At 38.3% G+C, this 24498-nt stretch overlaps 1 protein-coding gene across 1 annotated transcript in view; it reads left to right on the top strand.

Annotated features, from left to right (window-relative positions):
* Nucleotides 1-24498, top strand: part of Tsga10 (testis specific 10) — a 69835-nt gene that overhangs the window by 10519 nt on the left and 34818 nt on the right. Inside the window, exons 7-11 of the mRNA XM_028775478.1 lie at nucleotides 9544-9659; nucleotides 13397-13551; nucleotides 17853-17908; nucleotides 21773-21941; nucleotides 23992-24102. Of these exons, the coding sequence (XP_028631311.1) occupies nucleotides 9544-9659; nucleotides 13397-13551; nucleotides 17853-17908; nucleotides 21773-21941; nucleotides 23992-24102 (607 nt within the window). The remainder of the gene's footprint in view (nucleotides 1-9543; nucleotides 9660-13396; nucleotides 13552-17852; nucleotides 17909-21772; nucleotides 21942-23991; nucleotides 24103-24498) is intronic.

Below are 24498 nucleotides of genomic sequence, written 5' to 3'. Positions count from 1 at the left end.
AACCCTGGTTTTCAGAGGGCTTCTGTCTTACTTCCACTCCAACAGTGTGCAGTGTGTCCAACACATTCATGTTAACATTTGTTATTTCCTGTTGTTTTTGGTGGTCATTCTAAAAGGTGTGAGGCTTCACATAGGGTTTGGACTTATATTTCCACAATGAGTCATGATACTGAGCATCATTTCCTGTGCTTCTTGTTATTTGTATGTCTTCTTTGGAGAATTATCTTACTTACATCTGCTGCCTTCCTCCCCATTATTGATATTTATTTATTTATTTATTGTGCATAATATTAGGTTTCATATTTTTATGAACACACACACACACACATACACACACACACCCACACACATCTTAGTTAGGCTTTGTATTCCTTAACAAAACATCATGACCAAGAAGCAAGTTGGAGAGGATAAGGTTTATTCAGCTTACACTTCCACATTGCTGTTCATCACCAAAGGAAGTCAGGACAGGAACTCATATAGGCCAGGAACTCACATAGGATAGGAACCTGGAGGCAGGAGCTGACTCAGAAGTCATAGAGGAATGATGCTTGCTGGATTGCTTTCCCTGGCTTACTCAGCCTGCATTCTTATAGAACCCAGGACCACCAGCCCGGGGATGGCACCACCCACAATATGCTGGGCCCTCCCCCCTTGATCACTAATTGAGAAAATGCCTTACAGCTGGATCTCATGGAGGCATTTCCTCAAGGGAGACTCCTTTCTCTGTGATAACTCCAGCTTGTGTCTAGTTGACACACAAAACCCAGCCAGTACATATATGGTCAGAGTATATGACATATATGTTCCATTTCTCTCACAGAGCCCTAATTTCCCTTCTTTCTTCATTAGCTACATTGTCCCTCTAGACACTTTGCTTCTACTTTCATGTCATAATTCATACATGATTTTATGTGTCTGTATAAAATTTAGGGTCTACAGACAAGAAGCAATATGATATTTGTCTTCCTAGGTCTAACAGTTCATTTAATGTAATGACCCTTCTTTGATTTTATTTTCCTACAGAGAGCATAGTTTCATTCCTCCTTATGACTGCATACAATTCCAGTGTGTATGTATACCATACTTTCTTTATCCATTCCTTTGTTGATGGGCACTTAGTTGGCTCCATCCTTTTTCCATAACTGCTGCGAAGAGTGCTGCAGTAAACATCAGCAGCAAGAATCTCTGTGATATGTTGGCTTAGATTCCTTGTGGTGGATCCTCAAGAATTGTATAACTGGGCAGTTTGGTAGATTTATTTTAAATTTCCTTCTAGAAATTTACATGCTGATTTCCAAGATGGCTAAAAACTTCCTTTTGAGTTACACATGTTAATCCTTAATGTATCTCATATTTTAAAATACAAAATACTCAATATGCTTGCTTAAAGTTTTTATTTTCTACTCTATATTTATGACTAATAGCAAGAGAGTTACATTTTGGCAAAACTCTCCCTCTCTCTTTCCTTCTCTCCCTCTCTCTTTCCCTCCTTTTCCTTCTCTCCCTCTCCCTCTCTCCCCCCTCCCCCCCCCCCCCCCTGCCTGACCCCGCCCTCCTCTGTGTAGCCCTGACTGTCACAGAACTTGCATTATAGACAAGGCTAGCCTTGAACTCACATAGATCTGCCTGCCTCTGCCTTTTTACTGCTGGGCTTAAAGGCATGCAACCACCATCACCTGGCCTGGTGAAACTTAAAGACTATGGAAACTTTTTATTGATTATTAAAATTTCTCTGCATGGACTTCTTACACAATAATTTTTTTGTTCCTTTGGAGCAGGAAACTAAAAGTGGCTACACGTGACTAGGATAATATGATTTTAAAAAATATGTCTTATTTTTGCAACACGATGCTGTTTAGAGTCATCTGTGTCATTGCTTATGGAAGTGATTTAATATTTTTTTAAATTGCTAAGTACTGCCCTATGGAATTGATAAAACTACGTGTGTTCATTCAGCTGGTGAATGTTTGGGTTAATTACTTTGTTTTTTACTCTAAGGAATAAGGCAGGTATCCATTTTTTTGTATAACTCTTTTTTTAAACTTATTTTTGTTTTGTGTATATGGGCATATTGCCTGCATTATGTCTGCGCATCATGTGTGTGCAGTGACTATGGAAGCCTGAGAAGGGCATCAGATCCTCTGGAACTGGAGCTACAGAATGGTGCTAGCAGCCATATGAGCGCTGCACGAGTAGAACTTGGCTTCCCTGTGTGAGCACCGAGTGCTCTCAACCTCTGAGCTGTCTCTAGCACCTATACATGTTGTTGGTTTATAGCTATATTTTTATTTTGTTTTGTTTTTCAAGACAGGGTTTCTTTGTGTAGTCCTGACTGTCCTGGACCTCACTAGGTAGACCAGGCTGGCCTTGAACTCAGAAATCCACCTGCCTCTGCCTGCCAAGTGCTGGGATTAAAGGCATGTGCCACCACTGCCCAGCACAGCTATATTTTTTTATTTTGGGAGAGGTCAATAGTGGAATTTTTGGGTTATATGATAAGTATGCTTTTAATTTGACAATATTTTTCTGCAGTGATTGTTTATTTAATAATATAACTAATAATTTAGGATGCCTGTCTTCTCAGGGCTTTCAGAGAAAATTAAGCCCTACACCACTAAAGTAAGTATTACAGGTAGGAAGTGATTCTAGGAAATTGAGACATATTACTGTGTAATTTTATCTAATTCTTTTTTTTTTTTTTTTTTTGGCTTTTTCGAGACAGGATTTCTCTGTGTAGCCCTGGCTGTCCTGGAACTCACTCTGTAGACCAGGCTAGCCTCGAACTCTTGAACTCAGAAATCTGCCTGCCTCTGCCTCCCAAGTGCTGGGATTAAAGGTGTGCGCCACCACCGCCCGGCGGTAATTCTTAATTTTCTTCTAGAACCCCACTTCAAAGAAGTCATATGAGTGGGTTTTTGTTGTTGTTACTGTTCTGCATTCTAGTGAATATTATTGTCCGTCTCTGATTTTCTAATGATGTTTAGGAAACATTTTTGTGTCATATCTATAGCTTCTTTGTGTATTGTCTGTGCACATCCTTTGTAGAATTTTATTTGATTATTTCTTTTTATTTTAAATAATTAATTAATTTTTATTAATTAATTAATATCAGTTTTTATTGAATATTTTATTTACATTTCAGATATTATCCCCTTTCCTCATTTCTCCCCACCCAGGAACCCCCTATCTCATCCCCACTCTTCTTGCTTCTATGAGGATATGTCCCCATCTACTCCCCACTCCCACCTCCCGACCCGTGATTTCCCCCACACTGGGGCGTCCAGCCTTCACTGGACCAAGGACTTCCTCACTCACCTATGCCTGAAAATGTCACCCTCTCCTACGCATACAGCAGGAGCCATGAGTCCCTCCCTAAGTGCTCCCAAGCTGGTGGTTTAGACCCTGGGAGCTCTGGTTGGTTGGTATTGTTGTTCTCCTCATGGGGCTGCAAACCCTTTCAGCTCCTTCAGTCTTCTCTCTCACTCCTCCATTGGGAACCCCATGATCAGTTCAATGGTTAGTTGTGAGCATCTGCCTCTGAATATGTGAGGCTCTGGCAGACCTCTAAGGAGACAGCTATATCAGGCTCCTATCAGCATGCACTTCCTGGCATCCATATCAGCGTCTAACTTTGGTGACTGCACATGGGATGGATAGGTCTCAGTGAAGTCTCTTAGAATTGGGTAAAAAAATGTTTGCATTCAAGCAGTAATGGAAAATACTTCTGAACTAAATGCTAAATGATTTTTGAAAATAAGACTGTATAAAGAAATCAAAGAAAACCCATGTAGTAGAAAGCTCAGTTTTAGAGTTGCCAGGAAATATCTACACAAAAATGCTTTTCTTCTGGTTGTTTTCCCTAAGTCTCACAAAATATTAAATTGGTATTTACACATGTTCACTAGCACACCTGTACTAACTAGTTTAATTAACTAATATTTAAGACAGGGTCTCACTGTATGACCCTGGCTGGTCTAGGACTCATAGAAATCTGCCTGCCATGCCTCCCAAATGTAAAGGCATATTTTAACCACTCTGTTTATTTTTTTAAGATATATTTTCTTTTAATTATCTTTGAGCCTTTAATCCCAGTTCTTGGGAGACAGAAGCAGGAAGATCTCTGGGGTCAAGGCCAACCTGGCCTATAGAGTGAGTGAATTCCAGGATAGCTAGGGCTACACAGAGAAACTCTGTATCAACCTCCTCCCAAATCATGTTTATATGTGTCTGTGTGTCTGTATATGGATATATGCTGAGATTATAGGTGCCTATGAGGTCAGGGATGTTGTATATCCATAAAGCCAGAGTTACAGGTAGTTGTGGGCACACCAGGTGTGTGCTGGGAACCAAACAGGTCCAAGAGCAGTGCATGCTTTTGACTGTTGAGCCAGCCCCACTAACTGGTCTAACATCAGTAGGATTTTCCGTGTTTGAGAGAGATACTTTTTTTTTTTTTTTTTTAAAGAAAGCATCTTAGTCAAGGCCAGTTGATAATGGAATAAAATTAACAGCTTATTTTTCTTTCATTGTGTTTAAAATCCCATTCCTGGAATGAAGCCAGTTTGATCAGTGTATGTGGTTACTGTACAGGTAGACCAGTCTTTGTTCTCAGATTAAACCCAAAATTAAGCACTCAGCTAGAGATATAAGGCTGTGAAAGCCAAACACAGTGTTGGAGCTTCACAGTTCTCAGGCCCACAGCAGTGACAGAGGCTCTGGAGCTTTCAACCTTCCTACCTCAGCCTGCTGTGACTGTTTAATACAGTTCCTCATGATGTGGTGACCCCAACCATAAAATTATTTTATTGCTACTTCCTAACAGTAATCTTGCTGCTGTTGTGAACTGTGATGATAATATCTGGTATGTTGGCACTTAAAGGGGTCTCAACCCACAGGTTGAGAACCGTGTCTCTAGAGGTTAACCTACTTTCTGACCTCAGGCTGAGGCTCTGGGACTCCATGGTTACCCTCAGATGATAGGCTCATCTCCTAGTCAGAGGTAAAGCTGCTACCACCTTATAGCGCACTGCTCCCACTGACCTTCCTGTTGTCTGAAATACTCAATGCTCAACATCCCAGCTCCTCCCTCTCCCTTGCCATGACTCCCTCCTAGGCTTGTCTTTCACCATGAGGCAGTGGCACGTTTTCCCCAGGTTCCTTACTTTGTGGTTGTTCCCTTTTGTAAGCCCTTCAAAGTAGGAGGTCTGGTGATCCACCTTGATCTACTAGGCTTGTGCAACAAGTGCTTTTCCCTGCCGAGCCGCCTTTCCGTGTCTTTGTGTGTACGTTTTCTCATTGTTTCCACGTCCTGGTAGCAGCTGTACATAAACCAAGTGTGTGCATATTTCTGAGATTCTTCAGTTCTTTTGAAAGGGTCTTAGTTAGAAGTCTTCTGTCCAGGTTGCACATAGATGGGGGGTTTTGAAGACTATATTTGATATTGATGATGATGATATGCTTGGTGTGTGTGTACATGTGCCACAGTGAGGTCAAACGCAGGTCATCAGTCTGAGTGCTAAGTGCCTTCACCTACTGAGTCACCTTGCCAGTTCAGTAGTTTTTAGTACACAACATGGGTGTGTGAGAAGACAGCATGTTAGGTAGCTTAGCCAAATATATTGGGAGATTTTCTCTGGTGTGTTTTTAACACTTGACTCACAAGATTCTGGAATAGTTATATTATTTTATTTTGTTTTAGAGTATCTTGTGAATCTCAGGTTGACTTTGTCCTTACTTTGAGTGGAGGATGATCTTGAACTCCTGATCTTCCTGCTTTTGGAAACTCCCAAGGCATGAACATATAGGAGTTTATTATAATCATATCTCTGAATGTCTACTTGAAGATTTGGTTTAGTTAGTTGTGATTTATTAATTTGACTATTTTGATGACTATATATAGTTTTCCATTTTCTATTTTTTCTTCTTATATGGTCATAAAGTTTTATAAAGATCTTTTTAAAAAGAAGTATATGGTTGTAGTGCAGCTTTAATAATGCAAGAATAGCTAAGTATATAACAATGTTTTACATATGCTTAAGTGTGGGAAATAACTACACTTTTTACTTTTTATAACATTTTGTCAGATTTGCACCTGTGATAAAGTAAATGAAACTTTTCATAACTTTTAGATGTATTTGCTTTATTTTATGTTCATGTATTTTGCCTGTGTGTATGTATGTGCCCCATATTCACATCTGGCACCTGTAAAAATCAGAAGTTAATCAGATCTCTGAATGTAACTCCCTGGAACTGGAATTGCAGATAGTTGTGCCTGTTTTCATTAATTCTGACTTTAAGTGCTTTACTTGACATTTAAGAATACCACTTTGAAGTATATGTGTGTATTATATTTTTACTGTTTGTATAGTGTTTTTAATGAAATCTGCTTCCCTGTGAAGTTCTTTTTTTACTTGAAACTTTCATAGATATATACAATACTTATTACTGTTAACTCTTCTGCTCCCTCCCTCCAAACACACACACACACACACACACACACACACACACACACACACACACACACATATATATATATATATATATATATATATATATATATCTTCCAAAAATATATATCCAGTACATCCAGTCAGTGCTGCCAGTGTGCACATGGCTGTGGTGCTGTCTACTAGGGGCATGGACAAGCTGCCAATAACCACCCTTTGAGAAAAAGTGAGTCTCCCTCTCATAGCAGCAATCAACTGCCAATAGATCCTTGGCTAGGAGTTTGGCCTTGGGAGTCACTCCCACCACCATGTTAGAATTTGTAACTACTTCGATCTTAGGCAGGTAAGCATAGTTGTGAGTTCATGTGTTCAACACTCACATTGTGTCCTGAAGACAGCATTGTGCATCTCTCCTCTCTACCCTCTGGCTCTTACATCTCCCTGCCTTCTCTTTCATGACATTCCCTAAGCATTCCAAGTCACGTAACTCTCTGAGCAGGTGCCTACTGTAGGAAGAAGTTTCTTTGCCAAAGGTTAGGAACAGTTCAAATCTATGGATTAAACAAAAAAAAATTGAGAAGACAATTTGACAACATGACCATTTAGAGAAACAACACTAAGCCTAACATTGAGAGTTTCATTTAAAAACCCATGTCTTCTGGAGCATGTCTGTTCACACAGGACACCTCTGTTCAAACATCTTTTTTCTTTCCTGTGACATTATTTTTATAACTATTTTATCTGCATGTATGCCTGTGTATCACATGTGTGTGGTGCCCATGGAAGTCAAAAGAGGACATCAGCTGTCTTGAACTGGAATTAGGATGGATGTGGACCACTTCTGGGTGCTGGGAACTGAACTTGACTCCTCTGCAAGAGCAACAAGTGTTTCTACCTCTACACCTGTTGTTATATATATATATATATATATTTGTTTTTTCGAGACAGGGTTTCTCTGTGTAGCCCTGGCTGTCCTGGAACTCACTCTGTAGACCAGGCTAGCCTTGAACTCAGAAATCCACCTGCCTCTGCTTCCCAAGTGCTGGGATTAAAGGCGTGTGCCACCACCGCCCGGCTTGTTGTTATATTCTTAATGAGCTCATGTTCAAGTGGGGTTCCATAATATTTGCCTATCCTTAGTTTTGGTCAATCTACACCTACACTCCTTTCATTCCTTTGAAGTTCTTTACTTTTATCCACTTAAATTTGCCACAGAATAGATTCAGGTTAGTGCTTCCTTATTCTAAGATTTTATCTTTTATTAACCATTATTCCTTTGAACGTTGCCTTGATTCTCTTTCTTTGGTTTTGATTTGGTAGATAACAGACCTCCAGATTTCCATGTCTCTCTCTCTGTTTCCCACCCTCTTACCTGTGTTCTTAATAAAGGTGATCGCCTCTGATTTGTTGGCTCCATCTTTCTAGTTGTCTCTCTAGCTTTATCTGCTAAACTTGTCCTTTGAGCTTTATTGTTTTTAATGTTTTAATGATATTAGTTTAATTTTGTGATTATATTTTAAAACTGTGGTTTTTCTTTTGATTTTGCATTCTATATTATGACTGTATTTAAACACATCTGTTTTAAAGTTTCTGTACACTAGTGCTGTACTCTGGAATTTGGGGGTATCTAATTTAGTTTTAACCTCTTATTGAATGTATATTGTTTCCTAACACAATTTGTGATTTGAGACAGGGGATCTTTTCAGAAGGACTGTTTCTGAGTATTAGCTTCACCTGGACTGAGAGTGTTGTCTCCAGATAAGTTTTGCCAGTGCCACAGTTTTGTGTGTCCAATTTGGAGCCAACTTTGACTTTTATTTTCTTTAAAAGTAAGAATTTCTCAAGGAAGAGTCAGACAAATCCAACTATGACTAGTACAAGTGCCATGGCTTGATTATGCACAAATAGACATCCCACACAAATGACCATACATTTTGTCATATATGTAAAGTGTCAGACAGTGATGGCACATGCCTTTAATTCCAGCACTTAGGAGGCAGAGGCAATTGAATCTCTGAATTCATGGCCAGCCTAGTCTACAGACCAAGTTCCTGGACAACCCAGACTATGTGAAGAAATCCTGTATCTTAAAACCAAGCCAAGCAAACAAATAAATAAAAATAAAGTGGCTTCACATCTTTAAAATGCCTGAGTGTGATTTTGATGAATGGCCTTCCATATTTCAAGAAAAGGAGGTCGCTTTACTTCCACTTGGGGACTGTGGACTTCATGAGGGTATGGACATTGCAAACTTAGATTACTACTGCTTCCTCAACTTCTCGTGCCCTGTTCTTATACACGCCAGACAGTGTGTGTGGAGTAAGTAACATGCTGTTCATGGGAGATTTAAAGGTGAAAACCCAGAATAAACCTAGAAGTCTGATAATAAGGAATCTGCTTAGAAAGTATATGATTATCACTCAAGTGATACTTTTCAGCTAGAAAATCACGATCTGGAGAGCTGCACTGTAAGATTTAAAGATACTAAATATTAAGTATAGGTAAGATGTGTTTCAATTTATCTTTATAGTATGATAACTCGGAAATGTGCATAGCAAAACACAACAAAGCAAAAATATTAAGAGTATATGTGGTGTGCGTGTGCATGTGTGCATGTGTGCGTGTGTGTGCATGTGTGCATGTGTGCATGTGTGTGTGTGTGTGTGTGTGTGTGAAGGCCATAAGTCACCATTGGGAGCCCTCCTTGGTTGCTCTCCATCTACTTTTGAGTTCCAGTCTTTCTCCTTGTGAATCTTGAGCTCACTGATCAGGTAGGCTGTCTGACCAGTGAGCTCCAGGAATCTGTCTTTCCCTGCCCTTTCCCAGTCCCAGTGCTTTTCAGCCAGCCTATTATTTGGGTACTGGGGATTTTAGCCCAGTCCTCATGTCTGCACAGTGGGCATTTTACTGCCCGAGTGATCTTTCTAGCCCAGCTCCTTATTTTGCTAATTTCCTATAGTATGGCTTTATAAGAACGACAGTATTAAGAGGGAAAACACACGAGTGTCCTTAAGAGCTTTTGGATTTAAATATACTAAACATTGACAAAACATAAAAATTCCAGAATTAGTTTTTATTATTAAAATATTTTCAGACTTTTATATGAAAACACAGAAAAAGATCTTTCTGATACTCAGCGACATCTTGCTAAGAAAAAATATGAGCTACAGCTTACTCAGGAGAAAATTATGTGCTTGGATGAAAAAATTGGTAAGTTTTTTTTGTTATTGCCTTTTCTTAAGTTTGGTAGAAATATACATTTTTCTATATTACAATTAAAGTATATATATAAAGTATAAAGTACACACACACACACATCCCTACGGAGCGGCCTTTAGCCTTAAGTTTAATGGAAAATGCATTTTTATTTGACTGTAACATTTTAAAGCTTAGATTTAGAACCAAAAATTCTTAGTTATGACTTGAATTTCATCAGTCAAGAGACAGTTAAAGCCACAGCCCCTTTTTTTGTATGATAATTAATTGTAATCTGATTCTATTTGTATAATGTTGCATCTTACTCAGAGCTATTGAAAGGCATTGTACTGTATATGTATTTTCACCTTGGGTAGAAAATGTTCACATACTTAGTTATGTATACAACAGTGTTTGAGTTTACAAAAAAATCATTTTGATAAAAATTCTCATTATATTGATAGGAACATCTTATTGCTATTACAAGCAGCAGATAAGTTTTTGTCTGGATTATGGAAGACTAAAGAAGAGAAAATTAGGGTTGGGTGGTGTAGCACACACCTTTAATCCCAGCGCTTGGTAGGCAGAGGCAGGCAGATCTCTGTGAGTTTGAGACCAGCCTGGTCTACAGAGCCAGTTCTGGTCTGCAGAGCCAAGGCTATACAGAGAAACCTTGTTTTGGAAACCAAAAAGAAAATTATATTTAGAATTTGGAATTCTCAGGAAAAATCATCTTTACCAAAGAGGAGCACATCAACTGATTATCCGATAGCAAATGATCAGCCCTGAAAACATACATACAAGTAACGCGATACGGTCTGAGCAGGCTGGACTTAAATATTTACACACATGCAGATATGTAACAACAGTTAAAAAAGGAGGCCATACATTTGAAGCAGAACAAGGGAACTATGTGGGAGGTTGAGGCAAAGAAAGGAAAGGGGAGGTGGATGATGTAATTTTATTATAATCTCAAAATAATTTCTTAAGCTCCTTTTTGTTGTTTAGTAAATGTTAGCATGAGTAGATAAGTAGGTGGATTTGCTACTGATTGAGACATGAAATGGTCAAAGAGAAATATGAAAGATAATGTAATAAGATACCTTATATAAATGGGTATTTTAAAACCATGAAGTCATGTAGGGGGAGGGGAAAAAGCAGAGAATAAGGACAAGAGAATCCAAAACAGGATAAGAAGAAGCCAAAGAAGTAGGAAAAAAAAAACCCAGAAGTGGATCTATTTGGAAGGCAGAAAGAAAGGTGTTTTAAAGCAGGGGGTGTGATCTCTTGTCAGAGACTTTTGGAAAATGAACTAACATGGAGCTAAAAATGTCAGTCAGCTTTAGCTCCCTGGCTGCTTTGGTAACAGTGATGAGAAAAGCTTGGAGTGTTATTTGTGGAGGAAGCAGTGATTCAGGAATGAATGAGAACTTAAATATGAAGTGAGAAAGAACAGAAAAGTCTGGAGACTTGTGTATATATCATTTATATACATAAAATATGTATACACACACACACTTACACCACGAGGTAGGGTCAGAATCTTTGAAATGAGGCCAAGAAAGCAGTGAGACCCCTCATATTGAAGATGCCCGGACTGTGAGATGCCCACCAATGGTAGTGGCTGTTGTGAAATAAAGCCAATCTGAGCCTTTATGACAGATTGAGTGCAGATGCCTACATATATACATTTATACACACACACACACACACACACACACACACACACACACACACATACATATATATACATATATATATGCACACACACAAAATAAAGAACTAGACTCTTGAGACATTTTATATTGGATAATCAGTTGGTGTGTTCTTCCCTAGGGAAGGCTTTTTTTTTTTCTGAAAATTCCAAATATTAGAAATAATTTTCTCTTCCATAAGCCTAACAAAAATTTACCTGGTACTTCTAAGAGGACTTGGATGTGATGACGTCAACACACATAGGGAACTTTATCCACGTGATTTTATTTGTAATCCCAAACAATTAAAAAACAGCAAGAATTTAGCATGATAGGTCATACCCACATTCTCAGCACCTGGGAGGTTAAAATTGGAGAATCATGAGTTCCAGACAGTCTGGGCTACTTAACAAGTCCCAAACCTGCAGCTGGGATATGCCATGAGACTCTGTCTCAGGAACAAACAAAACAAAAAATCTAAACAAGCAAAATACAGTGAAATGGAAAGTATCAAGAAAACAAAGTGGTAGCTCTGGTGAGATAGGAAGGCATCAAGCTAAGACTTATTCGAGTTTTAAAGAAATGGATATTAGCAGTCTCTTTTTCTGTTGCTGTGACAAAGTACTGACCAAAACTCTTAAGGGAGGCAGGGTTTATTTTAGCTCACAGTTCAAAAGTACCAGCTCATCATGTCAGGAAAGTCAAGACAGTAGGAGCTTAAAGCAGCTGCAGACATGTCTACAGACAGAAGAAAGCAACAGAACATGCTTGCTGCTCAGCTTGCTTTCTCTACTTTTTATACAGTTCAGAATCTTCTGCCTAGATGATGTTCCCACTCCCAAGCCAGAAGAGTCTTCCCACATCAATTAATATAAATTAAGGGGAACCCGTGTAGGCATACCAAAAGACTGTTCTCTCAGATGAATCCTAGATTGTCATGTTGACATCACCATGATAGCTGGATGATAGGTTGACTGGTTTTCAGTAGAAATATACTTAGATATAGAACCATCAAAACGTGTGTTGCCTGGGAGTCATTACTGCCCATACAGAGAGACATGGCATTGGTAAGTACTGTATGTGACAGAATAGTATTACCTAGTAAGCACTGTGCTGGAGTGGCTCTTGACAGGATTAACTCCATAGGCACTGTTCTAGAGCACTGACTGGTCTACCAGCACTCTCCTCTTAGAGCACTGGAAGAGGGGTTCTCAAATAATGGCACATGACATAGTCTCCTAGAAGGCTAGCAAAGGTCACTGGAGCCAGACTTGTTGAAGATTTATGCCAGGTAATTCTGTTGTTCTAGAGTATTTGCCTCTCCAACAGTTCCCACTCACTGTGGATTAGAACCACCATGGGGGTGCAGGGCATGGTATGCTTGCCAAAATACAAGTTACTGTGCACACTATCAGGATTTTTGATTCAGTAGGACCATGCAAAGTGTAAGAATTTGTATTTCCTAGGTGGTTCTGACAGAGTTGGGTGATAAAAGCATGATTTAAAAATTTCCGCTTTGTTTAAGTTATTTGTGCCTTCAACATTGACATTGGCTTGTCAGAGTTAGTTCTCAGAGGATACCACAGATGATTCTCTTTCTTAGAAATTTTAGAAAAATAAGGAAGAATAAAAATATTGGGAAGCAATTGGCTCTAAAGCTGACCTGATATAATATTTTATGAAATTATATTGTCAACTTTACAATCAATATGCATTCTAGGCTAGAAGGGAGAGGAAGTTAATGGAGAAAATCTGTAGGTTGTTTCGATGTTCCACTTGTCTCATTCATTCCCCTTATAGAGTAGTCTGGTTCAATGTTGATGTAGAGCTTTCCTTGGCTATAATTCAAAGACATTAATTGTGCTTTTATATTTATGGGCATTTAGAACTTTGTGATTCACAATTGTTTGTAATCACACACAAAAAAAAGATTTTATTTGGGGTAAAGTACTCTTAAGTGATTGGGTAACAGGACAATTAGTTGGAAAATATTTCAGTCTGATGAACTAGAAAAAAGGATTATATCTTGATTAAAACAACACTTTTATAATTATTTAGATAATTTTACAAGGCAAAATATTGCACAGCGAGAAGAAATCAGCATTCTTGGTGCAACCCTCAATGATCTGGCTAAAGAAAAGGAATGCCTGCAAGCATGTCTGGATAAAAAGTCTGAGAATATTGCATCCCTTGGAGAGAGCTTGGCAATGAAAGTATGTTCTGAGAGCTGGTAGACAAGATATGCTTAAATGAAATGTTTAAATATGAAACTGTGGATTACTTGACTCTGAATAAAAGAGTAGGATTTACTCAGATTTTCCTAGAAAGCCAAAACTTTAAAATCTGATGTTGAAATGTTTTAAGCAAGTTTTAGAAAGCATGTATACAAATCCATTAGCTAATGTCTTAAATTTTCTTTTCATCATGAATTAGTGATTTATATTCACTGATAATGATGAAATCTAGGGTCAAAATAAAGTGGTAAAAATGATTTTTTTCTTTCGAACATTTTAAATTCATTGCCGTAGATTGTCATATGTTCATTCCATTAAAACTGCCTTTGTGGTTGTAAAATAGGAACATACTTTACTTGTTTTTTTGGACAAATCTCACAGTGCAGCCCTGGATGACCTTGAACTTAGTATGTAGACTAGGCTTGCCTCAAACTCCCAGAGATCTGTTTGCCTCTGCCTCCCAAGTGCTAGGATTAAAGGTGTGCACCACCAAGCCCAGCTCATTTAAGATATTTTTGAATACATGTTTTAGTGACATTGTCAGGCTGTGTGCTTTTTGTTCATAAAGCTGGATAATTATGTCACCCGTGATTTTTTCTTGTTAAACAATAATAGAAGATTTCATGAGGAAAACAGAAAAAAAAAGCTCCTTTAATAGCTCATAAACTGATCCTGAAGGCAAGTCTAGTCTGTTTTTACATAATTTTTTTTTTTTTTTTTAGCAAAGACTGTATCATTGAAGTAGGGGCTTTCTCTATTCTAAGGAAACTAATTCATTAATATATCCATCTGTCATCCAGTCTTTCAACAAATATTTATTGACACACCCTGGATGATACAATAAAAACTGAAGGTAAATGGGGCCAGAGAGTAATAGAGAGAAGATCCTATTGTTATAGGACAGGGTTGCACCACGAGGTGCCATGTGCTACTGGAGTTTGTCAGAAGCATGTCTGATCCAGCCTGGGGCTTGGGCCAGGAGAAGAAAGGTCTAGGAAGCCTTCCAGGGAGCGACATGTCTAAATTTTTATAAAAGATGACTAGAAATAAGCTAGAGAAGGACTTAAGGGAAGAGGGCCATGGGACTGTGATAGACAAACATAGCAGCTTACACTAGAGTCCACTGACTCTTGTGGGAGAATTTCAGGACAGTTCCAGAGTTTATGGCTGGAGCATAGGCTGCAAAGAGTTTCGTGTAGATAGAGAAACAACCAATCACAAAGATACACATGATATTGACCGTGGACTTTGTAGCCGCGATGATGTGAGTGAGAGGTTACAGCTGGATCTCTGTTTTAGAATGAGCATTCTGTCGATTATAAATCCTCATGAAAGATGGATTGTGAGGACCTGAGGCTAGCAACAGGGGCTGATAAAGAGTAAGATGGTGAGACATGTCCTCAGAAGCTGTGGAGTCATGAGAGAAACAGATCTGTTAAGGAAGTAGGACTGAGATGTGCCTTCTACCTCCTCAATAATCCTGTGTGTGAAGAAGGAACACAAGGAACAGAACATGCCTGGGAAGAGTGATCATTCACCTCCTGAGTTGGAATTGTCTTTGGGACATGCACATGTAATACTTATAGGCTGCTGGAATTTTAGGTTTAGAGTGAAAACTGAAAATAAATTTGAAATTATGAGTATAATTGAAGTAATGGAAAGAAATGGTGCCTACGTGTGTGTGTACATATGTGTGTGTGTGCATGCACATGTGTGTGTTTTGTGTGTGTGCATTTTCTTGTTGAAATGATCTTTTAAATTTTTAAAGGTTTTATGAACCATATGTCATCTGAAGGGAAAATAATTTGTTAAAACAGCATTAGAGAGCTAAGAGTGATTGCCAGGTATGGTGGCACATGCCTGTAAACCTGGAGAGGCAGAGGAACAGAGGCAGGAAGATCTCTGTGAACTCAAGGGCAGCCTGTATTACAAAGCAAGTTCCAGGCTATCCAGAGATATATAGACTCTGTCTTAAAAGACCCAAACAAATAAAAGAGATAATGTTCTCTGTAGTGACACTTTAGAACTGAACTAACAAATACTCTTAAGTAGAAAGCAAGACATTTCATGGTCTAATGTGGAGATACAGAAATAAGCTAATCTGGAGAACTCTGCATTAGAGTGAATAAGCTGTTCTCCCCATCCCCAGTAGTCTTAGCTTTAATTTTAAAGGTTTTATTTTTATTTATGAGTTTGTGTGTATGTGCAATTATGTGTGAATGCCTGAGGAGGCCAGAATAATAAGTTGAATCCCTCAGGATTGGAGTTACAGACAGTTAGCTGAGAGGTATCTGACATAGGTGCTGGGAATCAAACTCTGGGTGTCTGGAAGAGTATCAAGTGCTCTTAACTATTGAGACAAATCTCAAGCTCTTGGTAATCCTAGTTTTAAGAAATGTTTTGCTATCAATTAATGGTAGAAATTAGAGTAGCAAGCACATGGATTTTTGAGTATGAAAAGCTAGAATTGGAAAGTTTTAGTTTTTCCTCTTTATAACTGTGCTCTAACAGTTCACATGAATGTATGTTCTTCACTGGAAGAACATACTCAGGTTGTGCAAGTGATATTACATTTTATTTGTAGGAATATTAAATTTTCTCATATTGGTAGGTTTGGAGATTGGTGGTATTAGAGTTCTACTAAAAGAGAAATTGTCTGAGAGGATATCAGATAGGTTTCTACTCAGTAATTTTTGCCCTGGATATTTTATATGTTCCTACAGAATCTTGCTTTTTTTTTTTCTTTTTGATTAAAAAAAAACCGCTCTGTTTAGGGTTATAGAGTATATTCTGTACTTAGTCATGTAATGTCTTTCAAGGTACTTGATGTTCAGTGAAGTTTTCAAAATTCATTTTAAAATATATGACATCACAACCTACTTAAAATCCTGTATAAACTGCCTTTTTTTACTTTTTAAAAATTTGTATGTGTGCACACATGAGTGTGTGCATGCATGTGATGTGTGTATGCCTTAGGGTTTGAGTTTCTTGCTGAACCCAAAGCAACTATCTTGGCTAGACTGGCTGCTGTCAAGCCTTAGGGATCTCCCTGTCTCCACACCTCAGTGCTAGGATCACAAGTGTGCACCTTATATGGCTGCTGGGAATGCAACTGAGGTCCTCATGCTTGTCCACGCTTGTGCAGCAAGTGCTTTACAGAGTGAACCACCTTCCCAGATCTCCAAGTACTCCATTTTAAGTTGTGTGTGTGTGTTTAAGGTTTTCTTCTATGAGTTTGTTCTTCAGAGGTATGAATTATGTTGCTAGTGGGTATTTTAATCATACTCTAGCCAAAAACATTTGGTCGCACTGTCACATACAGAGTTATCATCATTCTACCAAAGAGCACAAGCTAAAAACACCCTAGCGTGGGGCACATGAAGATAGTGCATGCTCTCTGAGGGTTTGGAAAACATGGTAATACTATTGGAGGCAGTACATTCAAATCTATTTCAGCCTCGACTAATTCCACTCTTTCTATTTTTTCAAAACATCTCTGAAGTATATTAGGACAGATATTTGAAGTTTTTATTGCTAATATAAATAATGTACTCAGTTTGCTTTTATTCTAAGAGATAATTGCCTATGGTTCTTATGTGTAGGATTGAGGATAGGGAAGAGCACACTAATTGGTTATCCGATACCAAATACCAGTCCTGAAAACATACATACACCTACCATACAGACTGAGCACTTAGCATTTATGTGTTTAGGGATATGTCTGTACATACATATACATATATGTGCATGGCAACAATGAATAAAAAAAGGAGTCCATGGATTTGAAAGAGAGCCATGGGGGAGTTTGAAGGGAGGAAATATAAGGGGAAATGGCATTATTATATTATATTCTCAAAAATAAAATAAACAATTAAAAAGAAACAAGGTCAATTACATATCATTCAATTCCCCAAGTTTTACAATGTAAGGAACATATAGAAGTAAATTAATTCTATTTAGTATGGAATATTTCATTGCCAAACCACGGAAGTTATGGGGGTTTTATACAGCTGGATGATTACACAAATCTTTTAACACAATATTAGTTATTATTAGTTATATGATATCATATCAATATACTTATGAGTATTCTTTCCTTTAATGAATATATTAACTTTACCCAGTTTATACATTAACTATAGGATTAAAGTGTAAAAAAAGAATATGGTATAAATGTTTACAAACAAATGGAAATCAGGGGATATGGTTCTTTTTATTATTCAGCTTTGGTAGAAATGAGTTTTAAATAATTTTAACTTAATATTTTTATTAATTTTAAGGAAAAGACCATTTCAGGCATGAAGAATATCATTGCTGAGATGGAACAGGCATCAAGGTAAATCATTCAAAAATATTTGAGTGCTTACTGGAGTCACAATATAATTTATGTATAATACAACGAGATTGAAAGTCAGGAGGCTGTGTTATGTATCAGGTCTGACGTTCAACAGAGGCTTAGGTGGTCTCGGAGAGTAAAGAAGAGGATGATGTGCACCAGGAGACATAAAGGGAAGGGCTTCCAAAGCAGACATAGTAGCAAAGATCCACAGTTCCCTCAAGTGTAAGGGAAGTGAAGGGGACTGGAGAGATGGTTCAGCTCTTAGGAGCATGTTCTATTCTTGCAGAGAATGGTGGCCCAGATAATCCCACACTCTTCTGCCCTCAGTACACATATACATGTGGTACATATACACACATACAGGCAGAACAAGCATATACAGGAAATTAAATCTTTGGCTAAAAAGAAGTGACGAAAGGAGAAGCCAAACATGCAATGAGGCCTGTACTACTACAGTACACAGACGAGTCTGATTTTCATCCTTTGGGGATTAAAGACTATTAGAGATTTTAAAGTATTAAGATAACTTTTTTATTGAACTGTCCAGGAAGAAGAGGTACTAAATTGGGCTTTAGAAGAGATTAGAGCAATAGAAGGAATGAGTTGTTTATGATGAGAGACTTTAAGGAAATATCAGGCATCCATGTCCTCCATTGCACATGACAGGATGTGTGTTCAGAGAAAGGTGATTTTTGCCTCTGAATCTAAAGAGCCTCTGGGAACTTGTAGACATGTCCAGCAAGCATGAATCTGCAGTGTTAGCAGGGAGCTAACCATAGAGACAATTCTGTGGGTTCCATGGAGCTGGGAACTATGTCAGGCACTGGAGAAACAGAATCTAATAGAGGCTGATAACTATCCTATCAATAATTGTCTGTATACTGAAGGACCAGAGAGCTCTGTAGCTGCCCAGTCCATAAAGCTAGATACCTCAGCAGCCTGAAACCAGTGTTGGGGGCCTAGAGCTCCCTGGAGAGCTGCTGGTGTTCAGTCTACATTGGAGGACTGAAGAAGTTGGAGTCTGTTGACAGTGGGGGCAGCTATAGCTGCGTACATTCAATAAGAAGAGCCAGGGCCAGACAACATTGCTTTTTTTTCTGGAAGAGCCATTTAAAGAGTGTTGTCCACTTTGAGGATGGGCTTTCCTCAGTATGTTAAACTTCTCCAAAAACACCATCTCAGACATTATTCCTAGAGGTGTATTTCCTAGGGTCTTTAAGTGTCATCAAGTTGATAAGACCAGCCATCACAACTCTATCTCTTATCAAGTTGACAATCATGTCTAATGCCTTTCTTTATTTTTAAATGAAGAATATAACAAGGTTACAAGTCCAGGTAATGAAAATACCATGTACAACTGAAAATGCATAAAAATGCAAAAATGGCATAAGTCCTTTGGGGAATGTTGACTTTTTTTGATAATTCATGAGTTAAGTTTAATGATATAGATATAATGGCATATAAGTTCTAAAAGCAACTAAATTAATGTATTACATGCTAAAGCTATAATACAGGAAAGAAAAACATAGAGATCTGCTTAATAAGTATGTATGTACATGTACACATGCACACACACACAAACAGGAAACGTGATAATTAAAATCCTGGTTTCTATAACTAGTCATGTGACTGTATTTCATTCTGCATTTTCTCTGCCTTCAAAAAGTACCTCAGTATATCTGGGTTCTTTATATAGGGGCATGACTCACACTTTCAGCTAGGGTTTTATCATCCTACCTAGGCTGAATTGAAGTTTCTTTCCCATTGACCTTAATCAAAGGGCATTATAACACTAAAAGGTGCCCTAAAAGATCTGCATTCAGATATTTCCTCACTGTGGGGTACTAGTCAGTCCACCCCTGGTAGTCTGAATCAATCCTAATACTTTAATTCCTTTCTTAGCATGCTGACTTAGGAACCCAAAGTACCCAGGAGGATGCTTTAACTTACAGATTAATAGAATGGTTCTTGTACCTCCTGATTGAAACATTTTCCCTGCTCTAGAACCAAAGCTTGTAGGGCACCAGAGCATAATGTTGTGGGATTAGGAAGTAAACATTGTGGTGGATCACTAGGGATTATGGGGAGTGATACCATTTTCATTGTTGTTCTAGAAGATCACTAGGGATGATGGGGAGTGGTATGATTTTTATTTCTATTTCTTAACTCTTGGATCATGAATCCTGGCTAGAGAGAAATAGTATCATATGTTGGATATTGATTCAGAACATATACAGCCTTCTGGAAAACCCTGCCCTAGACTTCTGGGCTATTACCACATATTAGATGTTTTAGCTCAATCTTTAGAAGGTGGTTCCACTATTCTATCAAATCAGCTGCTTCAGGATGGTTAGGAACAAGGTAAGACCAGTAGATTCCATGAGCCTAAGCTCACTGTTAGATTTCTTTGGCTGTGAAATGAGTTCTCTGGTCAGAAGAATTGCTGTATGGAATCCCATGACAGAAGATAAGGCATTTTTTATTTATTTATTTATTTTATTTATATGAGTACACTGTAGCTTTCTTCAGACACACCGGAAGAGGGCATCAGATCCATTATGGATGGTTGTAAGCCACCATGTGGTTGCTGGGAATTGAACTCAGGACCTTTGGAAGAGCAGTCAGTGCTCTTAGCCACTGAGCCATCTCTCCAGCCCAAGATAAGGCATTTTTAAGCATTATATGCAGGAAAAGTAATAAGCATCTTTTCAATAGGACAAAGGACAGATCTTTCCCCGATGTAAGTAATCCAATATAGAAATATCCAGCTCTAGATACCACCAAACCCATTAAAGAAATTCATGCTTATATTTCTATTTCTTTACTCAACTCCCAGCCCACAAACCTTTATTAGGCAGGGTTCTTTTTTGGGGGGGGGGGTTCGAGTCAGGGTTTCTCTGTGCAGCCATGGATGTCCTGGAACTCACTCTGTAGACCAGGCTGGCCTCGAACTCAGAAATCCGCCTGCCTCTGCCTCCCAAGTGCTGGGATTGAAGGCGTTCGCCACAACTGCCTGGCTAGGCAGGGTTCTTTCCAGGAACACGACCAATAGAATGTATATATGTATAGTAAAGAGAAATTGTCTCTCATGCTAGGAGCTAGGTAATCTAACAGTGGCAGTCTGTGTTCCAGAATGGCATAGAAGTTGGTAGCTACCTACCCCAAGAAACTGGATGCTTCTGCTGTTCCTAGTTGGTGCTGGAGGCGTGGAGCTCCCTGTTGAGCCAGCGATGTTCCGATTGTATTGGGAGGAGGGCCAAAGAAATAAGTATGCTATCAGAGGAACAAGGCAGCAGGCATGAGTGCACGCTCAGGAAAGAGGCAGGCAGTGTGCTGCACTGACTTACTTCCCTCGGAAAGCCTGCTGGAAGGTGTTGCCCACTTTGAGAATGGGTCCCCCTCCATCACTTAGTTCTCTCTGGAGTCACTCTCAGACACGGGAGGGTATGTCTCCTATATTTTAAATCCCTGTTGAGTTAAGAACGAAAACTCTTGCTGGAGTTGTAGTCATGACCAAGATTACTCTGAAAAGTAGGGCTAGAAGGAGAAGAACGAGGCTCTAAAAAACGACATTTAAAGGCACAGAAAAAGAGAACGCGGCAGGGGAGTCAGCCTTAATGGCTATGGTGAACTTCCTATATCCATTGGAAGTCTGAGATGCAGTGACCCACGCACTGGCTGAAGTGTGGAACTGCCAGAGAGAATGGAAGCATCTTTGCAGCGATAGCTCCTTTAAATACAGACGTCAAAAACTTCTTCAGTTGGTTTTCATTCTGACTGTCCGTCTTCTGTCCTGTGAGAATGTGTTATTCTATGTCAGTAAACTATCTCTTCTTATGTACTGTTTGATTTGTGGAATAGACAGTCTACTGAAGCCCTGATTATGTGCGAACAAGATATTTCCAGAATGCGCCGGCAGCTGGACGAGACAAATGATGAGCTGGGCCAGATCGCCAGGGAGAGAGATATCTTGGCTCATGAGAATGACAATCTTCAAGAACAGTTTGCCAAAGTCAAACAAGAAAACCAGGTATATTTCCTGTTCCCAGGATCTTTTTGTCAAAGAAAAAAATTATTTCTTCTGAGACACAACTCTCATTTCATTTTGTAGAAAAGCTCAGACACTGCAATTTATCACACTCTTGTTTTCTGCTTTCATAACAGATTGACATAGAATTTCTAGATGACTGTCTCAGACAAAAAGTATTAGATACTAAAGAAAAAGAAATGGAATAGAATGTATTTGTTTTAAACCTTAGAAAAATTTCTGTATCAAAGGGTATTTGAATAAACAAGCAAGAATTAAAAGCTATGAGAAGTTTAAAGTAGGGGCATATTGATGATGGGCTGCATCATGTTGTAATATTATGTGTGGACTATGGTATATTTTTGGACCTTTTTTTAGCACTATGAATTTTTTAAGGGAAATTCTAATTTTTGCTCTGTAACCTAATATATTTCAGTCTGACAGTCTTCACTTCTAATAACACTATATAAATTTGAACATTAAAACATCCTGTTTCTTGAAAAAAATAGAAAATGAAAGAAGCTGGTAGCTTATCTCAGTTAGTATGTGTTTGTTAAGCATGAATCCTGAGTTTGGCACCCAGAACCACAAAACCTGGTTTTGTATGGTTCTGGGTGCCCCTAGTCCCAGGTTATCCTTGGCTATAAATCAATTTGAGGTCATTCTGGGATACTTGAGTTAACAGCTATTATTGATGTTTAACATGCATTTCTGTTTATGTCATTCAATTTAAAAATTTAATACTATTAGTTACTGTTCTATTGTTGTGATGAAATATCATGGCCAAGGCAACATATAAAAACAATTATTTACTTGAAGACTTGCTGATAGTTTCATAGGACTAGCCCATGATCATCATTGCAGAGTGTAGTAGCAGGCAGGCAGGTATGCTCCTGGAGCAGTAGCTAGGAATTTGCATCCTCACCCACAGGTAGCAGGCAGAGAGAAAAAGAGACCAGGCCTGGAATGGGCATTAGGAACCTAAAAACTCATCCCCACTATAGTATCCAGTATGCCGCTCATTAGCTTACCATGATGTAAATTTCTCTGCCTCCTTAAACTCCACACTCTATTGGTCACTGGAAGAAAACTAGCATCACTAGAGTTTACACATGTACCAGGTAATCTTCTTCCCTTAGGTCATATAAGAGAGATCTTTATGTAAACCACAGGCTAAGAAAGGACATGGCAGGAATTTTGGGAATTGGGAACCTTCTGTTTTATCCTTAATACCACACTTTTTAACAGAAATATAAGTTCATTATAGAACCTTTTTTTGAAGGAAAGGAAAAAGAAATATCTCTTGATGTCTTTACCATCCAGTTACTGTTGTGTTAGATTTTCATGTGTATTTTTACTGATTTCATAGCAATTGCAATATTAAACATTATTAATAGAGTGTTTTGTTTTTGTTTTTTTTTTTTTGTTTTTGTTCTTGTTTTTTCAAGACAGGGTTTATCTGTGTAGTCCTGGCTGTCCTGGAACTCACTCTGTAGACCAGGCTGGCCTCGAACTCAGAAATCCACCTGCCTCTGCCTCCCAAGTGCTGAGATTAAAGGCCTGCACCACCACTGCCTGGCTATAGAGTGTTTTATATTTCAAATGTAGAGAATGTCTTTCTTCTGAGCATCTGGAAATGCTCAGTACTTCTCTAATGATAATGGTTCACAGGTTCTCTGTGAACAATCTTGTTTACAGTTAAACAATACGTAGAAATTCCCATTCCTTATCACAATTGAAACTTTAACTCTTCACTAACTTGGTAGCCAAAATTCTATTCTGTTGTTATCCTAATTAGCATATTTTTGGTTACTAGTAAAGATTAATTTAGTGTTACCAACTTATACTCCCTCATGGTGACTTGTCTGTCTGGGACCTTTGCCTGTTTTATTTTGGGATTTTTTTTTTTACTACTTTCACATAGATTTTGATATGGTTGTTATATTAAATTTAAATAATCATCTGATTCTAATATTTACAATTTAGTTTAGATGTTTTCACATATAGAAATGTTTATTTATTATAGTCAAATCTAGCTATCTTTTTTTGGTAGGCACTGTCCAAAAAACTGAATGATACTCATAACGAACTCAGTGACATAAAGCAGAAGGTCCAGGATACAAATCTGGAGGTTAACAAGCTGAAGAACATACTAAAGTCTGAGGTACATAGATACAGTTTGTTCTTGCTCACGATACAAGTTTTCATAAGACCTAATTTAATGATCTGTCACACTCATTAGAATTGTGAACCAAGTCTTTATTCCATCAGATATTGCAGTTTTAACTGTGCAGATTAACCATTTAATTCCAAATCACCACTGTCTTGTAAGATGACTCTAGAATGTTTTCTTTCAGTTTACTAAATTCAGAGTAAACACCCTAGGTAAGTAAATTCTCTTTAGTTGAAGAACCAGAGACATAAAATAGTGTGTTTTCTCTTACACACTGACAAAAGTGGCTCTTACCGATTGCTTGACAGGGTAGGAGAGATCACACTACTTTTAGACCATTGAGTTCTAAGAACCAGTAGGTTACTGTCATTTGCACATCTCTTTAGC

The sequence above is a fragment of the Grammomys surdaster genome, unplaced genomic scaffold (genome assembly GCF_004785775.1).
Source record: "Grammomys surdaster isolate TR1022 unplaced genomic scaffold, NIH_TR_1.0 255, whole genome shotgun sequence".
NCBI classification, from domain to species: Eukaryota; Metazoa; Chordata; class Mammalia; order Rodentia; family Muridae; genus Grammomys; species Grammomys surdaster.
This window is presented reverse-complemented; position numbering and strand designations above follow the sequence as displayed.